Source organism: Mus caroli, unplaced genomic scaffold, assembly GCF_978045245.1.
Source record: "Mus caroli unplaced genomic scaffold, Mus_caroli_1 scaffold_18, whole genome shotgun sequence".
Lineage (NCBI taxonomy): Eukaryota > Metazoa > Chordata > Mammalia > Rodentia > Muridae > Mus > Mus caroli.
In genome coordinates this window covers 43,851,349-43,876,959 of record NW_028227273.1, presented here as the reverse complement: position 1 = coordinate 43,876,959, position 25,611 = coordinate 43,851,349, and the positions used below count along the sequence as shown (strand labels likewise).

The 25,611-nt window shown below is 40.9% G+C and overlaps 1 protein-coding gene across 1 annotated transcript in view; it reads right to left on the bottom strand.

Annotated features, from left to right (window-relative positions):
* Tbc1d5 (TBC1 domain family member 5) overlaps window positions 1-25,611 on the bottom strand; it is a 462,126-nt gene that overhangs the window by 131,853 nt on the left and 304,662 nt on the right. The window contains exon 14 of the mRNA XM_021186156.3: window positions 24,768-24,910. Within this exon, the coding sequence (XP_021041815.1) occupies window positions 24,768-24,910 (143 nt within the window). The remainder of the gene's footprint in view (window positions 1-24,767; window positions 24,911-25,611) is intronic.

Sequence of the window (25,611 nt, the reverse complement as noted above, 5' to 3'; positions counted from 1 at the left end):
TAGAGGCCAACAAAGAAGTCCTTGCTCTGAAGACAATGCAAGTTTGGAAAGGCCAAGATGCAAACTCTACCACTAAGGTGATGATGAATCTTAAAGGCTTTGTGGAAAGAGATAAGGCTTAGAACTTTATGAGCCTTATCTCATTTAATGCTGAACATCATTGAATTATAAGCCTAGGATGAGTTTCCTTGTATGACACACACACACATCGATACCTGGAGAGGGTAAGTTACTTGTTCATATCACAAAGTGACTCCTTGGTGTAGCATGATTTGAAATTCAGGGGCTGTACTCTACATAGTTAAATAAAGCTGTTTTTTAAAAATAATGCTTTGAATCAAATGGTATAATGCATACAAATGTCAGCATCAAGCCCCTTAACCTCATTACTCTAATACAGTAGGTTAATGAACCAGAAAGGTCAACCTTATTGAGTCTCTGGAATAGTTAGTTATTTGGGGTTTTATCTGGAGGAACCAGTACAATAATCCTGTTACCATAATTTTAAAATTATGAGAATATACAAAGTACAGAAGGCAAGACACCATGAATTAATATTCTACTTTAGAACAAATGAAGTAGCTGACAATTTTTTCTTACATTTATTCACAGACATCTCACTCAACTCTATGAACATTTTTGAGCACCTATTACATGCCAGATATTTAGACTATTGATATACTGTAACATGAGGGGAGCCTGAATCTTGTTCCTTCAACCAATACCATTTTCAAGTTACTACTGAAAAACCTGTACTTTTATAATACTTTGACAACACCACCCAATTTTAGGTAGGCAGAAAAGCTATAGAAACTTGTGGAAAAACAAGGCAGCAGGGATCTGACATAATAAAAGTTTAGCTATGTTCCTTCTCTACCCCCTCCTTCCCTAGCTTCCCAGTTCCTTTCTTCCATTTTATAGTCCTTAGAGTGGAACCTAGGGCCTTGTACATGCTAGGCCAGCACTCTGTCCCCAGAGGTTTTGTTCCTTAAACTTTGTCTCCTACAAACAAAACAAAACAAAACAAAACAAAACAAAACAAAAACATGAATGCAGTATTGATCCTTACCTAATCCTGATTCTACCAAAGCATGCAATAGTGACATGGCAAAGTATTTACTATTTTTAACTTTCCCCGAATCACCTCCTCAGAGCACTGCTTCAGTATTCTGCTTTTAAAGCACAATGAAGCATAAACACATTTCCTTCAAATGGAAGTAGAATCGAAAACTCATTGTATTTTATATTTTTTTCCAGGTTTTTATGTTTTTGCCATACAACTAACTGGCTTAGACCAGGCTAGCCTTACACAGAATCTACCTCTTTAGGCTTCTGGGGTATTTGTATTAAAGGCATGCACCCCCATATAAAGGCTCTTTTTATATGCATACTGGTAATGAAAAGCCCTAACAGCCTTTCCAGTTAGAAGGCACCAACCTAAAGCTGTAGAACAAAATAAAGATTTCTCTGAGTAACTGCTATAAATACCAAAGAAGCGCCATAACCAGTGCTCTTTGTTTCAAAACACTTTTGTGGTGGCCTGCCACCTCTTGTATGTGGCATCTTGTAGCATTGTATCCCAGGATGTACCCCTTTGCTATTCTTGAATGAACTGCAGGGTTTGGAGAGTCTCTTTCTTTGTGTCTTAGTAGCAACTGACAAGTAATGGTCCAAGAGTGTCTATGGCAGTGGTACAGGCAGTGGCTATGCATCCACCCTCGTGCTCAGTATGTCTCTGACAAGTACCAGTACTGTAGTGATTTGAGTAGGAATGGCCCTCATAGATTCATGTGTTTGAATGCTTGGCCCTTATGGAGTGGCACTATTAGAGAGGTGATTACACTGAGAAATTTGATAGCAATATAGCTCACTGCTAGCTATATATAATCTTCTCCAAATTATTTAATTCTATACAGAGAAACAATTTTTCAGAGTAATGAGGCAGATGGAAAATTACCAAAAACCAAAATGTAGACTTTCTTTAATGACCTTAAAATTAAGAATGATAGCTATCACCTCTCAGTAACCAATATATGACTAGCAACTTGTCATACATTGCATGCCATCCACAAAGGCCCCCTACTCCCCTCTAAGGAAAGCAGCCCAACCATGCACTCTCTTCTATAGATGGGGACATGGTAGTGCAAAGTAGACAACAAAATGCTCAGGCCACGGGATCCTGTGGACTGTTGAACTGAAAACCCTGGCCTTCAGCAGTGTGTGATGTTTCCCTCCATCTTAGCAGACAACATCAGGACAAGGGTGTCTACATACAAAACACAACGAAGATTATTGCAGAGGCCTTCTGAAAACTGCTTTAACTGTCACTGGGGCAAGGTTTGAGAACGTACAGAATGGCACCATTTCAAGTTCCCTCATGCTTCTGCTTTGTTCTTGTGAACTCTGCTGCTTCTGCTGTCGGCCTGCCTGCTGCCACACTTCCTTGCTGTGATAGTGATGGACTATTACCTCTCTGGAACCATAAGCCCAAAATACATTCTTCCTTCTGTTGCTTTGCTTATGGGGTTGTATCACAGCAATAGAGAAGTAATTCATACAGCAGTGTTTGTACCAGACAAGAGCTCTATTGCTGAGTGACACAGCCAGACCAGGACATTTCTACCCCCTTCAGAATTTCCTTGCTTAATCTTTAATCCAAAAGATATATGGACACATAAAGAAGTCCTTCCTTGAAAACGTAGGAGATCCAAATGAGTGGATTAAACAAAAATCAAATTTTTTGATAATTTCATTCACAAGCACTGTATTTACAAAATTTCTGCCCCTCTTATTCCATCCCCTTCAAATTCATAATCTTTTCTTAAATTGTTATTGGCACACACACACGCACACACACACACACTTAAATACAATCTGCCAAGTCCATTTAGTGTTGCTCATATGTCTAGGTGTTTAGGGCTGACCTCTGGAACACTTTTCATTTAAATGTGATTACGGGGTCTAAATGATACCTTAGTCAGGAATAACAACTCTCAGTGGAAATGGTTGGTAGGTAGGCACTGCTCTTAAGAAGTGCTATCAGGGATCAGTAAGGTGGGTAGGCAGAGTAAAGCCCTTGCTACCGTGTCTGATGACTTGATGTTGATCCTGGGGATTCATTTGGTACAAGGAGAGAACTAATTCCCACAAATTGTGTGGTTGAACTCAAGACGTGTGGCATAGCATATATGTACATGGAGATAAAGACAGATATAGACTATGAACATAGATAAACACAGGTAAAAATTTTTTTTAAAGAAGGGCTAACAGTACCCTTTACATGTAGTTAGATTGTATGTATGCATTCATGCATTCATGCATTCATTCATTCTTTTAAGAAAACATTAATTAAAGTCCAGTTTTGTTTCAAATACTGAGTTCAATCCTAAGAAGACTCTCAAATTTCTCTTCATATTCCACTGGAAGTGAAAAATACTGTTTGCAACAAAGAAGCTGGCTGGTAATGGCATAATGTTGGGATAACTCCTTTAAGGAAACCTGAGGTGGGAAAGGGAGGCAAGTAGATGATAATACTGAGTGGACACTAAGTAGCTCTGAAGGGATTGATGTTGACATAAAATGATGATGTAAAAGGAAGGAACCTACAGGAAATCCTTACTGTACGGAGTGTCCTCCAGGGAAGCGATGAAAGAATAAACACACTCTCGTACCTAAGCCAACAGAGAAGATTATTCAGCAGGGATCATTGATCCTTATACCTTGTACGTGTCAGGAAAGTACAAACTGGAAGAATGTAACTGCACATTGCTAATTAAGCCACTCTGAAAAGTTCCACATGGTTACCTTAGATATATGACATACTAGAAAAACAATGGAGACAGTACACGGATCAATACTTTCTAGTAGCTTTTGGGAGAGAGGGAATGAACTAATAGAATATATAGGAATTTTATGGTATTAAATTCCATATGATTTCCTCATGGTTACTAGAATATTAATGGGGTACCTCCCTAAGGGTGCATATAAAAAGCTTTGAATCTAGTACTGGTGGATTAGTTATGAGATGGTCTGGTGAGAGGTCATGAGATCAAGGAGTTATAGCTTTGAAAGAGACTGTGGTAGAATAGAATGGGCCTTGGAAGCTGATCCATTTGGATGCTGGGCTCCCTGTTAGTGGGATTGTTTGGAATGATTAGGAGGTGTGGCCTTGTTGGAATAGACTGGGCCAATAAGGTGTGTCAACAAGGGCGGGTTCTGAGGCTCAAAAACTCAGACTCAGTCTCTCTCTCTCTCTCTCTCTCTCTCTCTCTCTCTCTCTCTCTCTCTCTCTTTCCTGCCCAAGGATCAGAATATAAAGTTCTCAGCTATTGCTGCAGCACCAGGCTTGTTTTCTTCCTGAGATGACCATGGAATATCTGTAAGCAAACACACAACTAAAAGTTTCCCTTGATAAGAGTTGCCTTGGTCATAATGTCTCATCATAGCAAATTATCATAGTAATTCAGACAGACCTAGGCCTGTAGTCCGTCTTCTGCAGGCTCCCTCTCTCCCCTTCTTGGCTCCTGATAACATGTTTGCCTCTTCACTTGCTTCTTTGCTTCTGTCATTAGGTTCTAGTGTGATAAACTGCTGGTGCTTGCCTGCCTTTGAATTTGGACCTCTATACCTGTGAGTCACAGTAAACTTCTGTGTATCAAAAGTACCCCACGTCAGGTGTTCAGGACCTCGCATGAAAATGAAGGTCATACCGGGCGTGGTGGCGCACACCTTTAATCCCAGCACTCGGGAGGCAGAGGCAGGCGGATTTCTGAGTTCGAGGCCAGCCTGGTCTACAAAGTGAGTTCTAGGACAGCCAGGGCTACACAGAGAAACCCTGTCTCGGAAAACCAAAAAAAAAAAAAAAAAAAAAAAAAAAAAGAAAATGAAGGTCATTATCAGGAACAAAGAAAGACTGAATCCTAACTTCAACTGTGGATTTAGGGTGATGGCAACATGTCAGGGTGAGTTTATGGATTCTAAGGAAAGCATCAGATGTGGGACACTGACAGCAGAGGAGGCTTTAGGTGAGGAGATCAATGACTACGACAGATTTTGTCTTTTGCTGTGAACTAGAACTTCTCTTACAAAACCACAATGCAGGAGCTGATGGGATGCTCAGTGAATAAAGGGCTTAAGGGATAAGCTTCAGGATTAGAGTCCAGTTCCTCAGCATCCATAGAAAAGCTGGGTGCTGCTGGGTACCTGAAACCCAGTGCTGGGAGGTAGACACAGGTAAGTAAGTCCAGGAACCAGCTGTCCAGCCATTCTGGCTCAAATGACAATTGCAGATTTAGTGAGAGACTCTAAAAAATAAGGTGGAAAAACTATTGAAGAAGATATACAAGCTTGAAATCTTACTTCCACATGGGCAAGCACACCCATAAATGAGTAACACTCCTACCGCCTCACTTACACCCCACAAACCATGTTAAAACAGGTTTGTTATTATGGACTGCTAGAGAAACTGCCAAAGATTGTTAATCCAAGTTATATAGTGATATAAATGGCATTAACAGCATTTGTAACTAACGTTAGTCTCTGTATCTGACGTGGCTATAATGTTTTCTATCAGAGGGAAGAGACCTGGAGTCAAGGAGTACTCACATACTCCTTCAAAATCAAGACTTGGGACTGTGCTCAACACAGACATGCACTGAAACGTAGTTTTAGAGCTTTTATGTTTAATTATTAAGTTTGGTAAAGGATTTCTAGAAAAGACAAATTCAATCTGTATTGAAATTTTGTAGCTAGGGTATGTTGTTGAACATGCTGTTAAATGGAAAACAGAAATTCTGAGGTAGGACAGATGGAAGCACTGGCATACAGACAGCTAGTGGCTCAAGAGAAAGCTGAGAACCAGCACACAATAAAGAAGAGGGGCATGTGAGCCACAAAGAAGACACAAGTGCCACACATGCCCAGCCAGGGAATGGATAAAGAACAGGGAACTGTATCTTGAGACATCCCAGCATGTTCTAGTTCACTGAAGAAACAAGACAAGTTATGGAGCTCAAGACACAGTTCAAATATAAGAAAGTGAGACTGAAATGACAGTTATCTGCTTTAATGAATGCATATCATATACACACACAGAAACATAACTCTTACCTCTGTGCATTAACTATTTACTAAAAAGTAAAATGGAATTTAAACCATAAGCCATCATCACCACCATCAACAACAAAAACAAAAGCAGCAGGCAGAAGTGATAAGAAACTTTTCCAGACATAAGAAGTTCAGATGGTTCACTGCACTGTATATAGCTGAGAGACTTTCTGACTAAGAAAACCAACAGGTAGCCAGGAAAGGAAGATCATGCTCATGGTCCCAGCACGCTGGAGGCTGAAGCAGGACTCCCCTGAGTTCAAGACCAGCCTAGGCTCCGGTATAATATAGCCTTATCTCAGAAAAGTAAACCAACACAAAACATCTAAAGTCAAATAGCAAACAAGATAAAGAACAGGTTATTCTTATGTCATAAGTTAGAATGTTTTTATATTTTTTAAAAAAGATATGCCTAGAACCAAAGTACAAATACTAAATACACCCCAAACCTAAAGCCCCCCCCCCCCGAGACACACACACAATTATAGGTTTGGTAAGCATGCCTATTATCCTAGCCTTGTTAGGGTGGAGACAAAGAGGACCCCCAGCCAGGCTAGTGAAATTCATGAGCTTTAGAAAATAAAGGCTAGGAGCAACTGAGGACAGATACTTAATGTTGACTTAAAACTTAATGGTAGGGAAAAAAATCAGCACTCCTGAAGTCTTCACATGAAGACTTTTGGGAAGGTCAAGTATACACAGTACATTGAAAATGCAAAATACATTAATTATTTTTTGGCCTAAGCTTGTAGCATGACCTCATCATAATGAATTGTATCTGTAACAATCTACTGGGAATTAGTTTCCACTCTGATATACCAAGAGTTACGACTTCAATGTCTGTTTGTCTGTCTGTCTGCCTGTGGGTCCATCCATCCCTCCTTCCTCTCCTCTCTGAGGGTGGTGGGGCTAATAAAATTCAAACCAAAACAGGTTTCCTTATTTGTAAACTAGGAAGCTTTGAATCCTTATCTTATAGGATATGTATTTTCTTGAAAAACTGCTGGAATGACAGACACTTGCCACAGATAAATGAATATTTTGTGAGTATTTTACACATTAAGATGACTACAGCCGTTTCAAGCCTATCCACAGAGGCCCTGGGAGAATGTGTCCTGAATGGAAGAATGTTCCCTTCTCTCAGTGAAATCTGCGAGCCATGTAAGAGGGATTTGTGAACAGCGATGTTCAGTGAAGAATGAATAAAGACAACTATTCAGTGTATGAACATCCTAACACTGGATGCCCAATAGGGCACTGAGTTTTGGAATCCAGTGATGGGTTTGCAACAAGAACTCGAGAACAGTGTTCTACTTGGGATGCTGATTTTAGCCCTGGTGCACCTTCCTCCTGGTTCTTGACCATGGGCAAAACTCTTACTTCACCCAATCATTTCTGCTTCCCGTGCACTTGCCCAGCCTTGTTTATGCCCACCTCTCCTGCTGTCTCCTCAGTCCTTGATGATGAGCCAGGTCTCCCCGAAGCCTGCCCTCTTCACATGCTATTGCCCTTGCCCCCATCAGCTGTAAGATGGGAACCACACTCTGCCTGTATCTGTTTCAAACCATTCCATAAAAATCTTTCCCCTTTTTATGGTATGCACCTACATACTCACTAGGTCCATTTAACACTGCCATATGTGTACCATGATCTGATAAATAGTAGTAACTTGGTAAATATGTGCAATGGCTATTTCTGGTTGTCAACTTGACTATACCTGGAATGAACTACAATCCAGAATTGGAGGGCACAACTGTGATCCAGATCTTAAGGCTGGAAGACACAAGTTTTTGACCTGGATCTTGGCATGGAGATCTTGAGACATTGTGGCCATGAAAAACTTAGGCCCAGGCAAGGTATTATATGTATTTAATCCCAGGAGACTGAGACAGGAGATCTCTGAGCTCAAGGTCAGCCTTTGAAAAAGCAAGTCCCAGATTCAGGTGTGGTAATTCACATCGGGGCCACGTCTTCTGCTAGAGGCCTACAGAAGGACATTGGAAGAAGAAAGACTCTTCTTCGACTGCTTGCATTACTTGCCAGGACATCTGTTTGAACCTACTTGTACAGAAGATCAGCTGAGACAACAAGCCTTGTGGGACTGAGCAACTACTGGATTCTTGGACTTCCAATTCATAGCTGAGCATTGCTGCATTAATTGGACTACAGACAATAAGTCATCACAATAAATTCCCTCAATCTAGAGAGACATTCAAAGTTCTGGGATTTACTGACCAATACAGTATGTGTGCAAATACTTGTTACTTGAATAAATGGTTGATTAAAAATTGCTTTCCTGTCTTTTCTTTGTTTCAGGTTTTGGTGTGTTACTCTCTATTTTTTTTTCCTACTCTTCTTTCCCTATTATGATTCTTGATGAGGTACCCACGGTAAACCAAATAAAATCTTCCCTTCCTCAACTTAATTTGGTAAGTGACCTGCTTCCCTTCACTAACTTGGCCATACAGGCTAAATCTACAAGGGCTCTGCAATCTCTGTGTGGCCCCAGCTTTCCGTGCTTTCCCTGTTTCCCACTCTGGCTCCAATCCCTTGCTGTTATAGATACCCTGTACTCATTTCCAGGCTGTGCTCCCTGCTTATACATCCTAAACTACTCGCTTAAGATGCACTCAGTGCCCTCACCTTCACCATTACTCTAATTCATTTGAAGGTGGGTCTAACTAGAAACCTGTTAAGCCCTCTTCCTCCTTCTTTGCTTCAGGGACTCTCGGGTAGAGCTGGGTGTTGCCACAGACTACTGTTGTCTCTATGAGCCCATCACAGCTACTCCAGGTTTGAGTTTGTCAGTCACGTGCACTTTGGCTATCATGACCTACTCCTACTCTTCCTCTTCCACAGCACACAAGCTTCTTCCTCTTCCTGCTACGGCATTTTCTCATTTTCTGTTTTCTACACCTATAAACTAGTCTATTTATGAGACCAGCCTGGGGCTTCCTTCTCAGATGAGTTCTACTGCAGTCACACAGCTCATCTTCCCTAGTCTTCCTGTTCAGGGCCCTCGTTTCCTCAGTTACTTTCTCCAACAGACATCTGTTTAGAGGCTTACTATGCATTAGGCCCTCTTCTAGACACTCTATTTAAAAAGGAAATCAAGACAGACAGAAATCTTTCCCCTCACTTAGGAATTGAATGTAGTGGTGTTTAAACAACCGAAGGAAACAAATGCACATGGTAATTTTGCTCTTCATAGATGCAGCCATGGCCCAGTAGAAAAACAACACTGATTCCTGAAGGAGAGACCCATGCTTGATTGATACATCCCCATCAGTGCCCCTATATCTTTCTCTCCTATTCTCTTCTTGAAGGATTGCTGAATACATGCCATCTCTATGTTCTTTATTAGGTCATCTTTTTAGTTGGAAAGTAATGCAATAAAAAATAATAATACCACTGTTCTAATCACAAGAACAAGGAAATAGAATCAGCTTAAATGTCCATCAACAGATACATGGGTAATAAAAATGTGCAACAAATACACAGAGAAATTTTTATTAGGCCACAAAGAAAAATGAAATTATGAAATTTTCAGTAAACTGGATGGGACTACAGAGTATTATATTAAGTTAGATAACACAGACTCAAAAAGACAAACATTATATATTCTTTCTCATATGTAGATCCTATCTTTGGATTTTTATTTCTGTGTAGTTACATGACTGTAAAAAATTTATAACAGCAAGGGATTGGAGCCAGGGTGGGAACCAGGCAAAGCACAGAAAGCTGTGGCCACACAGAGATTGCAGAGCCCTTGTAGATTTAGCCAGGACATAGTTAATAGGACAAATTGGCAGCCTACAACCCCACATCTGAGAGAGGGCCAATATCCAAAATATATAAAAAACTCAAGAAGCTAACCACCAAAATCCCAAACAATCTGATCAAAAACTGGGGTAAAGAACTAAACAGAGAATTCCCAACAGAGAAATCTGAAATGGCTGAGAAGCACCTAAAGAAATGTTCAAAGTCAGAGAAATGCAAATCAAAATGATCCTGAGATTCCAGATTACAACAATCAGAATGGCTAAGATCAAAACATCAGGTGACAACACATGTTGTTGAGAATGTAGACAAACAGGAACACCCCTCCATTGCTGGTGGGATTGCAAACTGGCACAACCACTCTGGAAATCAATCTGGAGGTTCCTCAGAAAATTGGAAATAGATCTACCTGAAGACCCAGCTATACCAGTTTTGGGAATATAACCAACATATTCCCCACCATGGCACAGGGGTACATGTTTCACTCTGTTCATAGTGGTCTTGTTTGTGATAGCCAGAAGCTGGAAACAACCCAGATGTCCCACAACAGAAGAATGGATACAGAAAATGTGGTTCACTTACACAATGGAATACCATACAGCTATCAAGAATGAAGACATCCCGAGTTTTGCAGACAAATGGATGGAACTGGAAAATATCATCCTGAGTGAGGTAATTCAGACCCAAAAGGATATGCATAGTATGTACTCACTAATAAGTGGATAGTACCACTCATTCCCCCCCAAAGTACAGAACACACAAGATAAACTCCACAGAACTCAAAAAGGTCAACAAGCTGAAGTGCCCAAGTGAGGATGCCTCAGTCCCACTTGGGAGATGGATGAAAACAATCTCAAGTGGGGAGGGAGAAGGGACCTGGAAGGGAAAGTGGACGAAGTGGGGGTAGGGGGATAGAGGGGCATCTGATATGTTATTGGGTGAGACATAAAGGACTGAAGCCCTGAGGGCCAGCAGAGAGAATGGAACCAGGCAACCTCGGGAGATAGGAGGTTGGGGGACCCTCCAGAGTGCAGCAGGGTACAGAGTGGCAGGTTACTGAGTTTTTTTTTCTTCTTTTGTCTTATTAGGTATTTTCCTCATTTACATTTCCAATACTATCCCAAAAGTCACCCATTCTCCCGCACCCCCCCACCCCCCACGCACTTCTTGGCCCTGGCGTTCACCTGTATTTAGGCATATAAAGTTTGCAAGACCAATGGGCCTCTCTTTCCACTGATGGCTGACTAGGCCATCTTCTGATACATATGCAGCTAGAGACACGAGCTCTGGGGGGTACTGGTTAGTTCATACTGTTCCACCTATAGGGTTGCAAATCCCTTTAGCTCCTTGGGTACTTTCTCTAGCTACTCCATTGGGGGCCCTGTGTTCCATTCAATAGCTGACTGTGAGCATCCACTTCTGTGTTTGCTAGGCCCAAGAATAGCTTCACAAGAGACAGCTATATCAGGGTCCTTTCAGCAAAATCTTGCTAGTGTATGCAATGGTGTCAGGATTTGGAGGCTGATTATGGGATGGATTCCCAGGTATGGCAGTCTCTAGATGTCTATCTTTTCGTCTCAGCTTCAAACTTTGTCTCTGTAACTCCTTCCATGGGTGTTTTGTTCCCAATTCTATTAAGGGGCAAAGTGTCCATACTTTGGTCTTCGTTCTTCTTCAGTTTCATGTGTTTTACAAATTGTATCTTTTATCTTGGGTATTCTAAGTTTCTGGGCTAATATCCACTTATCAGTGAGTATATATTATGTGAGTTCTTTTGTGATTGGGTTACCTCACTCAGGATGATGCCCTCCAGGTCCATCCATTTGCCTAGGAATTTCATAAATTCATTGTTTTTAATTGCTGAGTAGTATTCCATTGTGTAAATGTACCACATTTTCTGTATCCATTCCTCTGTTGAGGGGCATCTGGGTTCTTTCCAGCTTCTGGCTATTATAAATAAGGCTGCTATGAACATAGTTGAGCATGTGTCCTTCTTACCGGTTGGAATATCTTCTGGATATATGCCCAGGTGAGGTATTTGAAACAACACCCTTCTCAATAGTCACAAATAATAAAAAAATACCTTGGCGTGACTTTAACTAAGGAAGTGAAAGATCTGTATGATAAGAACTTCAAGTCTCTGAAGAAAGAAATTAAAGAAGGTCTCAGAAGATGAAAAGATCTCTCATGCTCATGGATTGGCAGGATCAATATAGTAAAAATGGCTATATTGACGAAAGCTATCTACAGATTCAATACAATCCCCATCAAAATTCCAACTTAATTCTTCAACGAATTAGAAAGAGTGATCTTCAAATTCATCTGGAGTTACTGAGTTTTAAATTCAGGATTTATACTTTTCCACACTTGCCCACTTTTTCTTCTTACCAAAGCTCCCATGTGCCATCAGTTGAGTCACCTCTCCTTTCTCTTCTCCTTTCCAGCAGCTGCCTTTGGTCCACTGACCGCCTTGTTGGCCTTTTTTACCCTCTGCCTGACTTAGTTGCCTTTCACACTAATGATCATGCTCATGTTTTTCACAAGTTAGTGCTTAAACCTTATGTGACTGATTCCAGTCGGCACCTGTAGCTGTCAGTTGCTCCTAGCTGAGGGGCCTCCATCCCTTACATTGTATGTCCACTGCTGGGGCCCCTGTGTGCTCTCAGTTGTCTATCATTACACCAGTGGGAACTGAACTCTCTTCCAACAGAATGTCTGCCTTGTTCTCTCTCACAGTGTACCGCAGTGCCTTGTAGAATGTTTTCTACAGACATTTAGTTAAGACTCGCTAACTTGAGGGAGCGCCATCTTGGCTCCGGGACTCCGCCGAACTTAGTCTGTACAGGTTAGAGTGAGGACCACAGAGGCAGACAGCTTCTGGGACAGGCGGGAGCCACAGAGCCGCTGAGGCAGCACCCTTTTGGGGCCACAGACTTCCGGCACCCTCCCAGCCGGAGGACAGTGACCTGCCCTGCAGGGAGCGCCATCTTGGCTCCGGGACTCCGCCATCTTAGTCTGTACAGGTTAGAGTGAGGACCACAGAGGCAGACAGCTTCTGGGACAGGCGGGAGACACAGAGCCGCTGAGGCAGCACCCGTTTGGGGCCGCAGACATCCGGCACCCTCCCAGCTGGAGGACAGTGACCTGCCCTGCAGGGAGCGCCATCCACCGAACTTAGTCTGTACAGGTCAGAGTGAGGACCACAGAGGCAGACAGCTTCTGGGACAGGCGGGAGCCACAGAGCCGCTGAGGCAGCACCCTTTTGGGGCCACAGACATCCGGCACCCTCCTAGCTGGAAGACAGTGGTCTGCCCTGCACAGGAGCCCTCTGCCTCAGGAGCAGGGAGCACATCTTGGATCCAGGACTCCACTGAACTTAGGAACTTAGTCTGCACAGCTGAGAGTGTGCACCACAGAAGCCTACAGCTTCTGTGACCTGCCAAAGCAACACAGCATCTGGGAAAGGTCCTGTTTTCCGCCTTCTTCTTTGGCCAGGAGGAGGTCCAAACGCCAGATATCTGTACACCTTCCCTTTAAGAGGAAAGCTTGTCAGCAGGGAGTGCTCTAACCACTGAAACTCAGAGGAGAGAGCCTGTCTCCCAGGTCTGCTGACAGAGGATACTCAGAATCACCAGAAGAACAACCTCTGAACAGAGACAACTATAACAACTCCAGAGATTACCAGATGGCGAGAGGTAAAGGTAAGAATCTTACTAACAGAAACCAAGACCACTCACCATCATCAGGACCCAGCACTCCCACTTTGCCCAGTCCAGGGCACCCCAACACACCTGAAAAACTAGACCTGGATTTAAAAGCATATCTCATGATGATGGTAGAGGAAATCAAGAAGGACTTTAAAGAACTACAGGAGAACATGGCTAAAGAGTTACAAGTCCTTAAAGAAAAACAGGAAAACACAACCAAACTGGTAGAAGTCCTTAAAGAGAAACAGGAAAACACATCCAATCAGATGATGGAAATGAACAAAACCATACTAGACCTAAAAAGGGAAGTAGACACAATAAAGAAAACCCAAAATGAGGCAACACTGGAGATAGAAACCCTAGGAAAGAAATCTGGAACCATAGATGCAAGCATCAGCAACAGAATACAAGAGATGGAAGAGAGAATCTCAGGTGCAGAAGATTCCATAGAGAACATCGGCACAACAATCAAGGAAAATGGAAAATGCAAAAAGATCCTAACTCAAAACATCCAAGAAATACAGGACACAATGAGAAGACCAAACCTACGGATAATAGGAGTGGATGAAAATGAAGATTTTCAACTCAAAGGACCAGCAAACATCTTCAACAAAATTATAGAAGAAAACTTCCCAAATCTAAAGAAAGAGATGCCCATGAACATACAAGAAGCCTACAGAACTCCAAATAGGCTGGACCAGAAAAGAAATACCTCCCGACACATAATAATCAGAACAACAAATGCACTAAATAAAGATAGAATACTAAAAGCAGTAAGAGAAAAAGGCCAAGTAACATATAAAGGCAAGCCTATCAGAATTACACCAGATTTTTCACCAGAGACATGAAAGCTAGAAGATCCTGGACAGATGTTATACAGACATTAAAAGAACACAAATTCCAGCCCAGGCTACTATACCCAGCCAAACTCTCAATTAACATAGATGGAGAAACCAAAGTATTCCACGACAAAACCAAATTCACACATTATCTCTCCACGAATCCAGCCCTTCAAAGGATAATAACAGAAAAAAAACCAATACAAGGACAGGAACCACGCCCTAGAAACAACAAGAAGGTAATCCCTCAACAAACCGAATAGAAGACAGCCACAAGAACAGAATGCCAACTTTAACAACAAAAATAACAGGAAACAACAATTACTTTTCCTTAATATCTCTTAATATCAATGGACTCAACTCCCCGATAAAAAGACATAGACTAACAAACTGGCTACACAATCAAGACCCAACATTTTGCTGCTTACAAGAAACTCATCTCAGAGAAAAAGATAGACACTACCTCAGAATGAAAGGCTGGAAAACAATTTTCCAAGCAAATGGTCTCAAGAAACAAGCTGGAGTAGCCATTCTAATATCAGATAAGATTGACTTCCAACCCAAAGTCATCAAAAAAGACAGGGAGGGGCACTTCATACTCATCAAAGGTAAAATCCTCCAAGAGGAACTATCAATCCTGAATATCTATGCTCCAAATACAAAGGCAGCCTCATTCATTAAAGAAACTTTAGTAAATCTCAAAGCACACATTGCACCTCATACAATAATAGTGGGAGACTTCAACACACCACTTTCACCAATGGACAGATCATGGAAACAGAAACTAAACAGGGACACAGTGAAACTAACAGAAGTTATGGATCAAATGGATCTGGCAGATATCTACAGAACATTTTACCCTAAAACAAAAGGATACACCTTCTTCTCAGCACCTCATGGTACCTTCTCCAAAATTGACCACGTAATTGGGCACAAAACAGGACTCAACAGATACAAAAATATTGAAATTGTCCCATGCATCCTATCAGATCACCATGGACTAAGGCTGATCATCAATAACAAAATAAATAATAGAAAGCCAACATTCACGTGGAAACTGAACAACACTCTTCTCAATGATACCTTGGTCAAGGAAGGAATAAAGAAAGAAATCAAGGACTTTTTAGAGTTCAATGAAAATGAAGCCACAACATACCCAAACTTATGGGACGCAATGAAAGCATTTCTAAGAGGAAAACTCATAGCTCTGAGTGCCTCCAAAAAGAAACTAGAAAGAGTACACATTAGCAGCTTGACAACACACCTAAAAGCACTAGAACAAAAGGAAGCAAATTCACCCAAGAGGAGTAGACGGCAGGAAATAATCAAACTCAGGGGCGAAATCAATCAAGTGGAAACTAGAAGAACTATTCAAAGAATCAACCAATCAAGGAGCTGGTTCTTTGAGAAAATCAACAAGATAGATAAACCCTTAGCCAGACTAACTAGAGGGCACAGGGAAAGTATTCTAATTAACAAAATCAGAAATGAAAAAGGAGACATAACAACAGATCCTGAAGACATCCAAAACACCATCAGATCCTTCTACCAAAGGCTATACTCAACAAAACTGGAGAACCTGGATGAAATGGAGAAGTTCCTAGACAGATACCAGGTACCAAAGTTGAACCAAGATCAGGTTAATGATCTAAACAACCCTATATCCCCCAAAGAAATAGAAGCAGACATTAATAGTCTCCCAACCAAAAAAAGCCCAGGACCAGATGGGTTTAGTGCAGAGTTCTATCAGACCTTCAAAGAAGATCTAATCCCAGTTCTTCACAAACTATTCCACAAAATAGAAACAGAAGGTACTCTACCCAACTCATTCTATGAAGCCACAATTACTCTGATACCTAAACCACAAAAAGACCCAACAAAGATAGAAAACTTCAGACCAATATCCCTTATGAATATTGATGCAAAAATCCTCAATAAAGTTCTTGCTAACCGAATCCAAGAACACATCAAAACAATCATCCATCCTGACCAAGTAGGTTTCATCCCAGGGATGCAGGGATGGTTCAATATACGGAAATCCATCAACGTAATCCAGTATATAAACAAACTCAAAGACAAAAACCACATGGTCATCTCGTTAGATGCAGAAAAAGCATTTGACAAGATCCAACACCCATTCATGATAAAAGTCTTGGAAAGATCAGGAATTCAAGGCCCATACCTAAACATGATAAAAGCAATCTACAGCAAACCAGTAGCCAACATCAAAGTAAATGGTGAGAAGCTTGAAGCAATCCCTCTAAAATCAGGGACTAGACAAGGCTGTCCACTTTCTCCATACCTATTCAACATTGTACTTGAAGTCCTAGCCAGAGCAATTCGACAACAAAAGGAGATCAAAGGGATACAAATTGGAAAAGATGAAGTCAAAATATCACTCTTTGTAGATGATATGATAGTATATATAAGGGACCCTAAAAATTCCACCAGAGAACTCCTAAGCCTGATAAACAGCTTCGGTGAAGTAGCTGGATATAAAATTAACTCAAACAAATCAATGGCCTTTCTCTACACAAAGAATAAACAGGCTGAGAAAGAAATTAGGGAAACAACACCCTTCTCAATAGTCACAAATAATATAAAATATCTTGGCGTGACTCTAACTAAGGAAGTGAAAGATCTGTATAATAAAAACTTCAAGTCTCTGAAGAAAGCAATTCTAGAAGATCTCAGAAGATGGAAAGATCTCCCATGCTCATGGATTGGCAGGATCAACATTGTAAAAATGGCTATCTTGCCAAAAGCAATCTACAGATTCAATGCAATCCCCATCAAAATTCCAAATCAATTCTTCAACGAATTAGAAAGTGCAATCTGCAAATTCATCTGGAATAACAAAAAAACTAGGATAGCAAAAACTCTTCTCAAGGATAAAAGAACCTCTGGTGGAATCACCATGCCGGACCTAAAGCTCTACTACAGAGCAATTGTGATAAAAAACTGCATGGTACTGGTATAGTGACAGACAAATAGACCAATGGAATAGAATTGAAGACCCAGAAATGAACCCACACACCTACGGTCACTTGATCTTCGACAAGGGAGCTAAAAACATCCAGTGGAAGAAAGACAGCATTTTCAACAAATGGTGCTGGCACAACTGGTTGTTAACATGTAGAAGAATGCGAATCGATCCATTCCTATCTCCTTGTACTAAGGTCAAGTCTAAGTGGATCAAGGAACTTCACATAAAACCAGAGACACTGAAACTTATAGAGGAGAAAGTGGGGAAAAGCCTTGAAGATATGGGCACAGGGGAAAAATTCCTGAATAGAACAGTAATGGCTTGTGCTGTAAGATTGAGAATTGACAAATGGGACCTCATGAAACTACAAAGCTTCTGCAAGGCTAAAGACACCATCAATAAGACAAAAAAACCACCAACAGATTGGGAAAGGATCTTCACCTATCCTAAATCAGACAAGGGACTAATATCCAATATATATAAAGAACTCAAGAAGGTGGACTCCAGAAAGTCAAATAACCCCATTAAAAAATGGGGCTCAGAACTGAACAAAGAATTCTCACCTGAGGAATACCGAATGGCAGAGAAGCACCTGAAAAAATGTTCAACATCCTTAATCATCAGGGAAATGCAAATCAAAACAACCCTGAGATTCCACCTCACACCAGTCAGAATGGCTAAGATCAAAAATTCAGGTGACAGCAGATGCTGGCGAGGATGTGGAGAAAGAGGAACACTTCTCCATTGTTGGTGGGATTGCAAGCTTGTACAACCACTCTGGAAATCAGTCTGGCAGTTCCTCAGAAAATTGGACATAGTACTACCGGAGGATCCAGCAATACCTCTTCTGGGCATATATCCAGAAGATGTCCCAACCGGTAAGAAGGACACATGCTCCACTATGTTCATAGCAGCCCTATTTATAATAGCCAGAAGCTGGAAAGAACCCAGATGTCCCTCAACAGAGGAATGGATACAGAAATTATGGTACATTTACACAATGGAGTACTACTCAGCTATTAAAAAGAATGAATTTATGAAATTCCTAGCCAAATGGATGGACCTGGAGGGCATCATCTTGAGTGAGGTAACACAATCACAAAGGAACTCACACAATATGTATTCACTGATAAGTGGATATTAGCCCAAAACTTAGGATACCCAAGATATAAGATACAATTTGCTAAACGCATGAAACTCAAGAAGAATGAAGACCAAAATGTGGACACTGTGCCCCTTCTTAGAATTGGGAACAAAACACCCAGGGAAGGAGTTACAGAGACAAAGTTCAGAGCTGTGATGAAAGGATGGACCATCTAGAGACTGCCGTATCCAGGGATCCATCCCATAATCAGCTTCTAAACGCTGACACCATTGCATACACTAGCAAGATTTTGCTGAAAGGACCCAAAGATAGCTGTCTCTTGTGAGACTATGCAGGGGCCTAGCAAACACAGGAGTGGATGCTCACAGTCAGCTATTGGATGGATCACAGGGCTCCCAATGGAGAAGCTAGAGAAAGTACCCAAGGAGCTAAAGGGATCTGCAACCCTATAGTTGGAACAACATGATGAACTAACCAGTACCCCGGAGCTCTTGTCTCTAGCTGCATATGTATCGAAAGATGGCCTAGTCGGCCATCACTGGAAAGAGAGGCCCATTGGACTTGCAAACTTTACATGCCCCAATATAGGGGAATGCCAGGGCCAAAAGAATGGGAATGGGAGGGTAGGGAAGTGGGGGGCGGTATGGGGGACTTTTGGGATAGCATTGGAAATGTAATTGAGGAAAATATGTAATAAAAAAAAACAGTGAAAGAAAAAAAAACAAACAAAATAAAATTAAGTAATTAAGGTGTTATAAAAAAAAAAAAAAAAGACTTGCTAACTTATGTTCTATTTAATTCCACAGTTTAAACAGATGAAACGAACAGTGTTGTAATGTGCGGGTGAAATCCTGATACAAACAAAACTAGTGACAATGATTATCTTTAAAAGTTAGTTACTTTTATAAAAAGGCATAGTTTTATTTTCAAAATGAATCTACCTATAAAAATCACTGTAAAAAAAAGTAAAAGAAAATATCATCCTGAGTGAGGTAACTCAGACCCAAAAGGACATGCATGGTATGTACTCACTAATAAGTGGATATTAGCCATAAAACAAACAAATAAATAACAAAAAAGTACAGAATGCCCAAGATGCTGAAGGGCCTAAATGTGGACGCCTTAGTCCCACTTGTGAGGGAGAAGAAAGCAATCACAAGGGAGGAGGGAGGGACCTAGCAGGAAAAGGGGATGGTGGAAAGAAGAGGGGAACGTGATCTAGTATTGGTAGGAGGAAAAGGACTGAAGTCCTTAGTGCCAGCAGGAAGAATGGAAACAGACAACCTCGGGAGGAAGAAGGTTGGGGGGAACCTCCAGAATGTACCAGAGATCTGGGAGGTGAGCGACTCTCAGACTCAAAGGAAAGGACCTAAGATGAAATGTCCTATAGTGGGGAGAGGGAACTTTGTAGAGCCTATCTCCAGCAGAAAGACAGGGCATCAAGTGAGAGGCAGGGTTGCTATCCCACAGTGAAAACTCTGACCCATAATTGTTCCTGCCTGAAAGAACTGTAGGGACACAAATGAGAGGAGCCTGAAGAAAAGAGAGTCCAGTGACAGGCCCAAAGTGGGATCTAGCTCAAGGGGAGACCCCAAGGCCTGACACTATTACTGAGGCTATGGAGAGCTCACAAAAAGGAACCTATCATGACTGCCCTCTGAAAGACCCAACAAGCAGTTGAAAGAGTCAGAGGCAGATAGTTGCACTCAACCAATAGACTGAAGCAGCTGATCCCTGTGGTTGAATCAGGGAAAAGCTGGAAGAAGCTGAGGAGGAGGGTGACCCTGTAGGATGACCAGCAGTCTCAATTAACCTGGATCCCTGAGATCTCTCAAACACTGCACTACCGAGCAGGCATCACACACTAGGTGATGAGGCCCCCAACACATATATAGCAGTGGACTGTCCGGTCTGGTTTCATTCAGACAAGATGCACCTAACCTCCAAGAGACTGGAGGCCCCAGGGAGTTTGTAGGTCTGGTGGGGTGTGAGGTAGGGGTGGGGATATCCTCATGGAGATAAGGAGCAGGGAGGAGGTATGGGATGGGGAATAGTTGGATGTTTCCTGGGAGGGTAATAAAATCTGGAGTGTTAAAAAAAGATTAAATAAAAAGAAGGAATATCTTTCTGGCATATGCAATAGTGTCTGGGTTTGGTGGTTGTATATGGGATGGATCCCTGGGTGGGGCTGTCTCTGGGTGGTCCTTCTTTCCTTCTCAGCTCTGAACTTTGTCTCTGTATCTCCCTCCATGGGTATTTTGTTCCCCATTCTAAGAAGGCGGAAGCATCCATACTTTTGTCTTCCTTCTTATTGAGTTTCATATGTTTTGCAAATTGTATCTTGGGTATTCTAAGTTTCTGGGCTAATATTCACTTATCAGTGAGTGCATATCATGTTTATTCTTTTGTGATTGGGTTACCTCACTCAGGATGATATCCTCCAGATTCATCCATTTGTGTAAGAATTTCATGAATTTATTGTTCTTAATTGCTGACTAGTACTCGATTGTGTAAATGTACCACATTTTCTGTATCCATTCCTCTGTTGAGGGACATCTGGGTGATGATAAGACCCTGATATAGCTCTGTGAGGCTATGTCAGTGCCTGGCAAATACAGAAGTGGATGCTCACAGTCATCTATTGGATGCAACACATGGTCCCTAATGAAGGAGCTAGGAAAAGTACCCAAGGAGCTAGAGGGGTCTGCAACACTACAGGAGGAACAACAATATGAACTAACCAGTATCCCCCAGAGCTGTGTCTCTAGTTGCATATGTAGCAGAGCATGGCCTAGTCGGCCATCATTGGGAGGAGAGGCCCTTGGTCTTGTGAAGATCATATGCCCCAGTACAGGGGAATGCCAGGGACACGAAGCGGGAGTGGGTGGGCTGGGGAGCAGGGCAGAGGGAGAAGATAGGGGGCTTTGGGGATAGCATTTGAAATGTAAATGAAGAAAATATCTAATAAAATATATATGAAAAGAGAAGGAATATATATATGTATATATATGTATGTGTGTGTGTATATATATATGTATGTATATATGTGTGTGTGTGTATGTATGTATGTATGTATGTGTATATATATATATCAAGTATGGCCAAGTTATTGAAGGGAAGGAGGTTACTTAGAAAATAGGAATGGATGTGCTTACAACCCAAAGATAAGCAATAGTTCTTTGAGGCTGTAATATAAGCCTTCCTTTTCTAGCCCCTACCCTTGCACATTAATACTAGAGTCTCCTGAGTCCTGGCTGAATGCTCTTAAAGTGGCCTACAGGTCACTCCCAGCTCCTCTTAAATACAAATATTCAGTGCAGAGTTCCACTTTTGCCCACATTCTCTTTGTATGCACTACACCTATGTCAGGTGACTGTGGGAAGTATTTCAAATGAAAAGAGGGAAGTATTAATAATTGCTCCTTTGGGACAGCATATGTGAACCAAACTAGCTCAAACAGACTACTATATTATGATGACCTGAAGGAGACAATATCCACTGGTAGGGTTTGAAATAATGAAGACCTCTTAGTTATTAATAAAACTCATCGCTTCTCGGCCTTTTGGCTAAGATCAAGTGTATTAATAAAACTCTGTATATCTTGATACTTACAATGACCTCAATGTTTTACATATTCCAGTAAATCTTCTCAAATTCAGTTTCACCAAAGCTTAGAACACTTAAATTCCTAACAGTATGTATGTGTTTCCTATTCAATTATCTAGTCTCTGAAGATCCCAGACAGGAGACTATTCTAGATTTCCTGTTCCCTTTACCTTTTATATTTAATCATTAGGCCATGATAAACTAAGTTCTGAATATTTCTCTATTTCTTGTTTACCTTCTGCAAAACTGTCTAACTTTGATCTGATCTCCTAACTCTCATCGTTCTTACTCGTTGCTGCTAGAGTAACCAAAATGTGATGCTTCTGCTTTGACTGTTTCGATAGCTGTGACTTACTCATCAGTGCTGACCATTGTGATCCCTCCAGTTCTCTTCCCAGTTTTGCAATTAACTATATTTCCTCATGAGCACTGTAATCTAGTCATACCAGGTAATTTGAAGGAACATACACATATAGCCAGTAAGTAACTTCTGACGTTTACATTCATGCTATTTCTTTTTCTTTTTTTAAATTAGGTATTTATTTCATTTACATTTCCAATGCTATCCGAAAAGTCCCCCACCAGCTCCCCCACCCACTCCCACTTTTTGGCCCTGGAGTTCCCCTGTACTGAGGCAGATAAAGTTTGCAAGACCAATGGGCCTCTCTTTCCACTGATGGCCGACTAGGCCATCTTTTGATACATATGCAGCTAGAGACACGAGCTCCAGGGGGTACTGGTTAGTTCATATTGTTGTTCCACCTATAGGGTTGCAGACCCCTTTAGGTCCTTGGTTACTTTCTCTAGCTCCTCCATTGGGGGCCCTGTGATCATCCAATAGCTGACTGTGGGCATCCACTTCTGTGTTCACAATTTGGAGCTGAGACGAAAGGATGGACCACCTAGATAGAGACTGCCATATCTGGGGATCCATCCCATAATCAGCCTCCAAACGCTGACACCATTGCATACACTAGCAAGATTTTGCTGAAAGAACCCAGATATAGCTGTCTCTTGTGAGACTATGCTGTCTATTTCTTTCTCCCTTCATTTTTTATTGCCTCTCAAGTTCATCAACTGGCAAGCTTCTCCAGGACAAGGGGAGCCTTAACTTGTTCACTCTAGCTTCAGGAGGTACCGTTTGGTGTTACAGATTTAATACTGACATGAATAAACAATGGTATTACTTCAGTACTTTTCCACATGTGCCCATGTTTTACAAAATCATCAATAAAAACATTAAAAATATCTAAGTGCTTCAACTGTCAAAGATTCGCTTTGTTCTATGAAATTAAGACTAGATCTTAGCATAAGAGGCATGAGGACTGTATTGATATATATGGGTGATGGGACAAAATTATGAGAAGAGTAACCTGTAATTGTTTAAGATTTCAGAAAATCAGAACACATTTCAATAGTTGTCTGATTTGGGAGGTTCTAGGAAAATATTATCCAACTGGATTTTTCTTTTCCTAAAAAGGGTTTCATTCTTTTTTCTTTATCTTTTTTTGCCACTATAGAATACATACACCTTTAAAAGGGAAATAAGTGTTGGGTGTCCAAAATTCAGTGTCTAACACATCTACCCAAGCATACTGTGTTACTGTCCAGATGTCTCATCTGATAACCTCTGTGGTCTTATATCATTAATTCTGGCTTTTGATTTGTCTCTAAAGAAGCCCAAAGTACTTGATCTTCCACACATAGAAATCAAACAAACATGCCCTGTCCCCTTAAAAATCCTTTCCAGTTTTTGGAGAAAATGTGAAAATTATTTACTCATAAATAATGTTGAGGGAATGAAACCCATACAATATAATTGTTAACAGAATATTAGTGTTTCCAGGGCAAAACAAGGGCATCTGGCATGACTGGTAGTAGGAGAACAAAGATAGTCATCTAGCAGAGCAACAGTCACTGTTATAGATGCTCCTACTCTGACATGAGTTTTCTATTTCCTAACTCCATCAGAGCAATATTTCCTATTATATTGTGGCTTATAAATCTTGCTTTGGGAACTGAGATTCCTCCTGAGATGAAAAATAATTTAAGGTATTAGTGAAATCTAAAACACGCTCTGATATTTCCTGTAAGCTGAGGCCATGCCTTTCTGGCTACAGTAAGCACCCCAAAGGTGGTTCTGAGGAGGCAGGAACACATCTACCACTGAGTACTATATTAAGGAACAAAATTTGCTAATATATAACTGGGCAGAAGTCAAATACTCCAGATGAATTTTTCCATTGGCAAGACAGTGGTATTATAAAACCAGCGCCAATCTCCTCATAAGTATCCTGAGAGCTTGCTAGACGTCAGAAGGTGGAGCTCTAAACATATCTGAAATGTCGGTTTCCTATGCAGTCCACATGGGTGTGCGACGAGAGGATTCAAACAGGAAGAAAGCATTTAGAAATATCGTCCTAAATAAGACCCTAGTTCTTTGAGTAGAACATCGACTATATCCTAACATGCACACAGTTCACTAACAGAAAAGATGTGCAGTGATTTCCTTTGACATTTCATAAATTTTCTGTTATTAAAAACTTAGGTATATGTAAATCCAACAATGAGATATAAAGTATATTTTTTAAAAAACCATGTGTACCTAGTGGACTATGGGTAAAGTGAGACATACTTACAAGCATCTCGGATATAGAGTAGCATGGCTGTGAAGACATAGTCGACTAAGCTCAGATTGAGGCTATCCGCAAACAGGGCATCCCAGACCACCAGCAGGTCCTGCAGAGGGAACTCTCTGCCAAACAGCAGCCGCACCCATCGTCTGCACAGAAACCAGACAAATGAAGAAAACAAGATCTGAGAGTGATCCTTTCCTTATGAAACTGAAAAATGTTACAACTTATTGAGCAGTCATAAAATACTATATATTAAATATAGAATAGTTTAAAATTTAAGGAAGCATCATGTGTCAAAGCAAGACAATGTGAAATTGAAGATTTAAGCTTGTAAAGTTCTATACATGACCATAGGCATTACACATTATTCTATGTGTAAAACACGAGAATGAAACTTGGAGAGAGCAAAAAATTTACATATGAATTAGAAACCACAAATCTTTACCAAAAAAAGACAGGACAAATGTATAGTCAATACAGTGTTGCACAGCCTCTAAGGTTATTCACTGAAAATACCACTTCCCAAAATTTCAGTTTCTCTAATTGATTTTTGTTAACTTAGCTTTTTCCAAATGGTTTCTATAACAAATTAACAGAGTCAAACTTAGAAATTTATATTCTCATATTTAATAACTATTTAAGTACTAATTTTAAAACTTAATGTTAGGAAAAATCAGTACTCTTATAGAGTTTTGGGACAGTCAAGTCTACATAGTGAAAATGAGAAGCAAACATTACTAATTATGTTTCGGCCTGAGATAGTTATCACCCATCACTTAGGCTACTTTTCAGGAAGTGTTTTCATGCTGATTTCATGCCCAGGTACTGAGTACAGAACAGAGGCGTG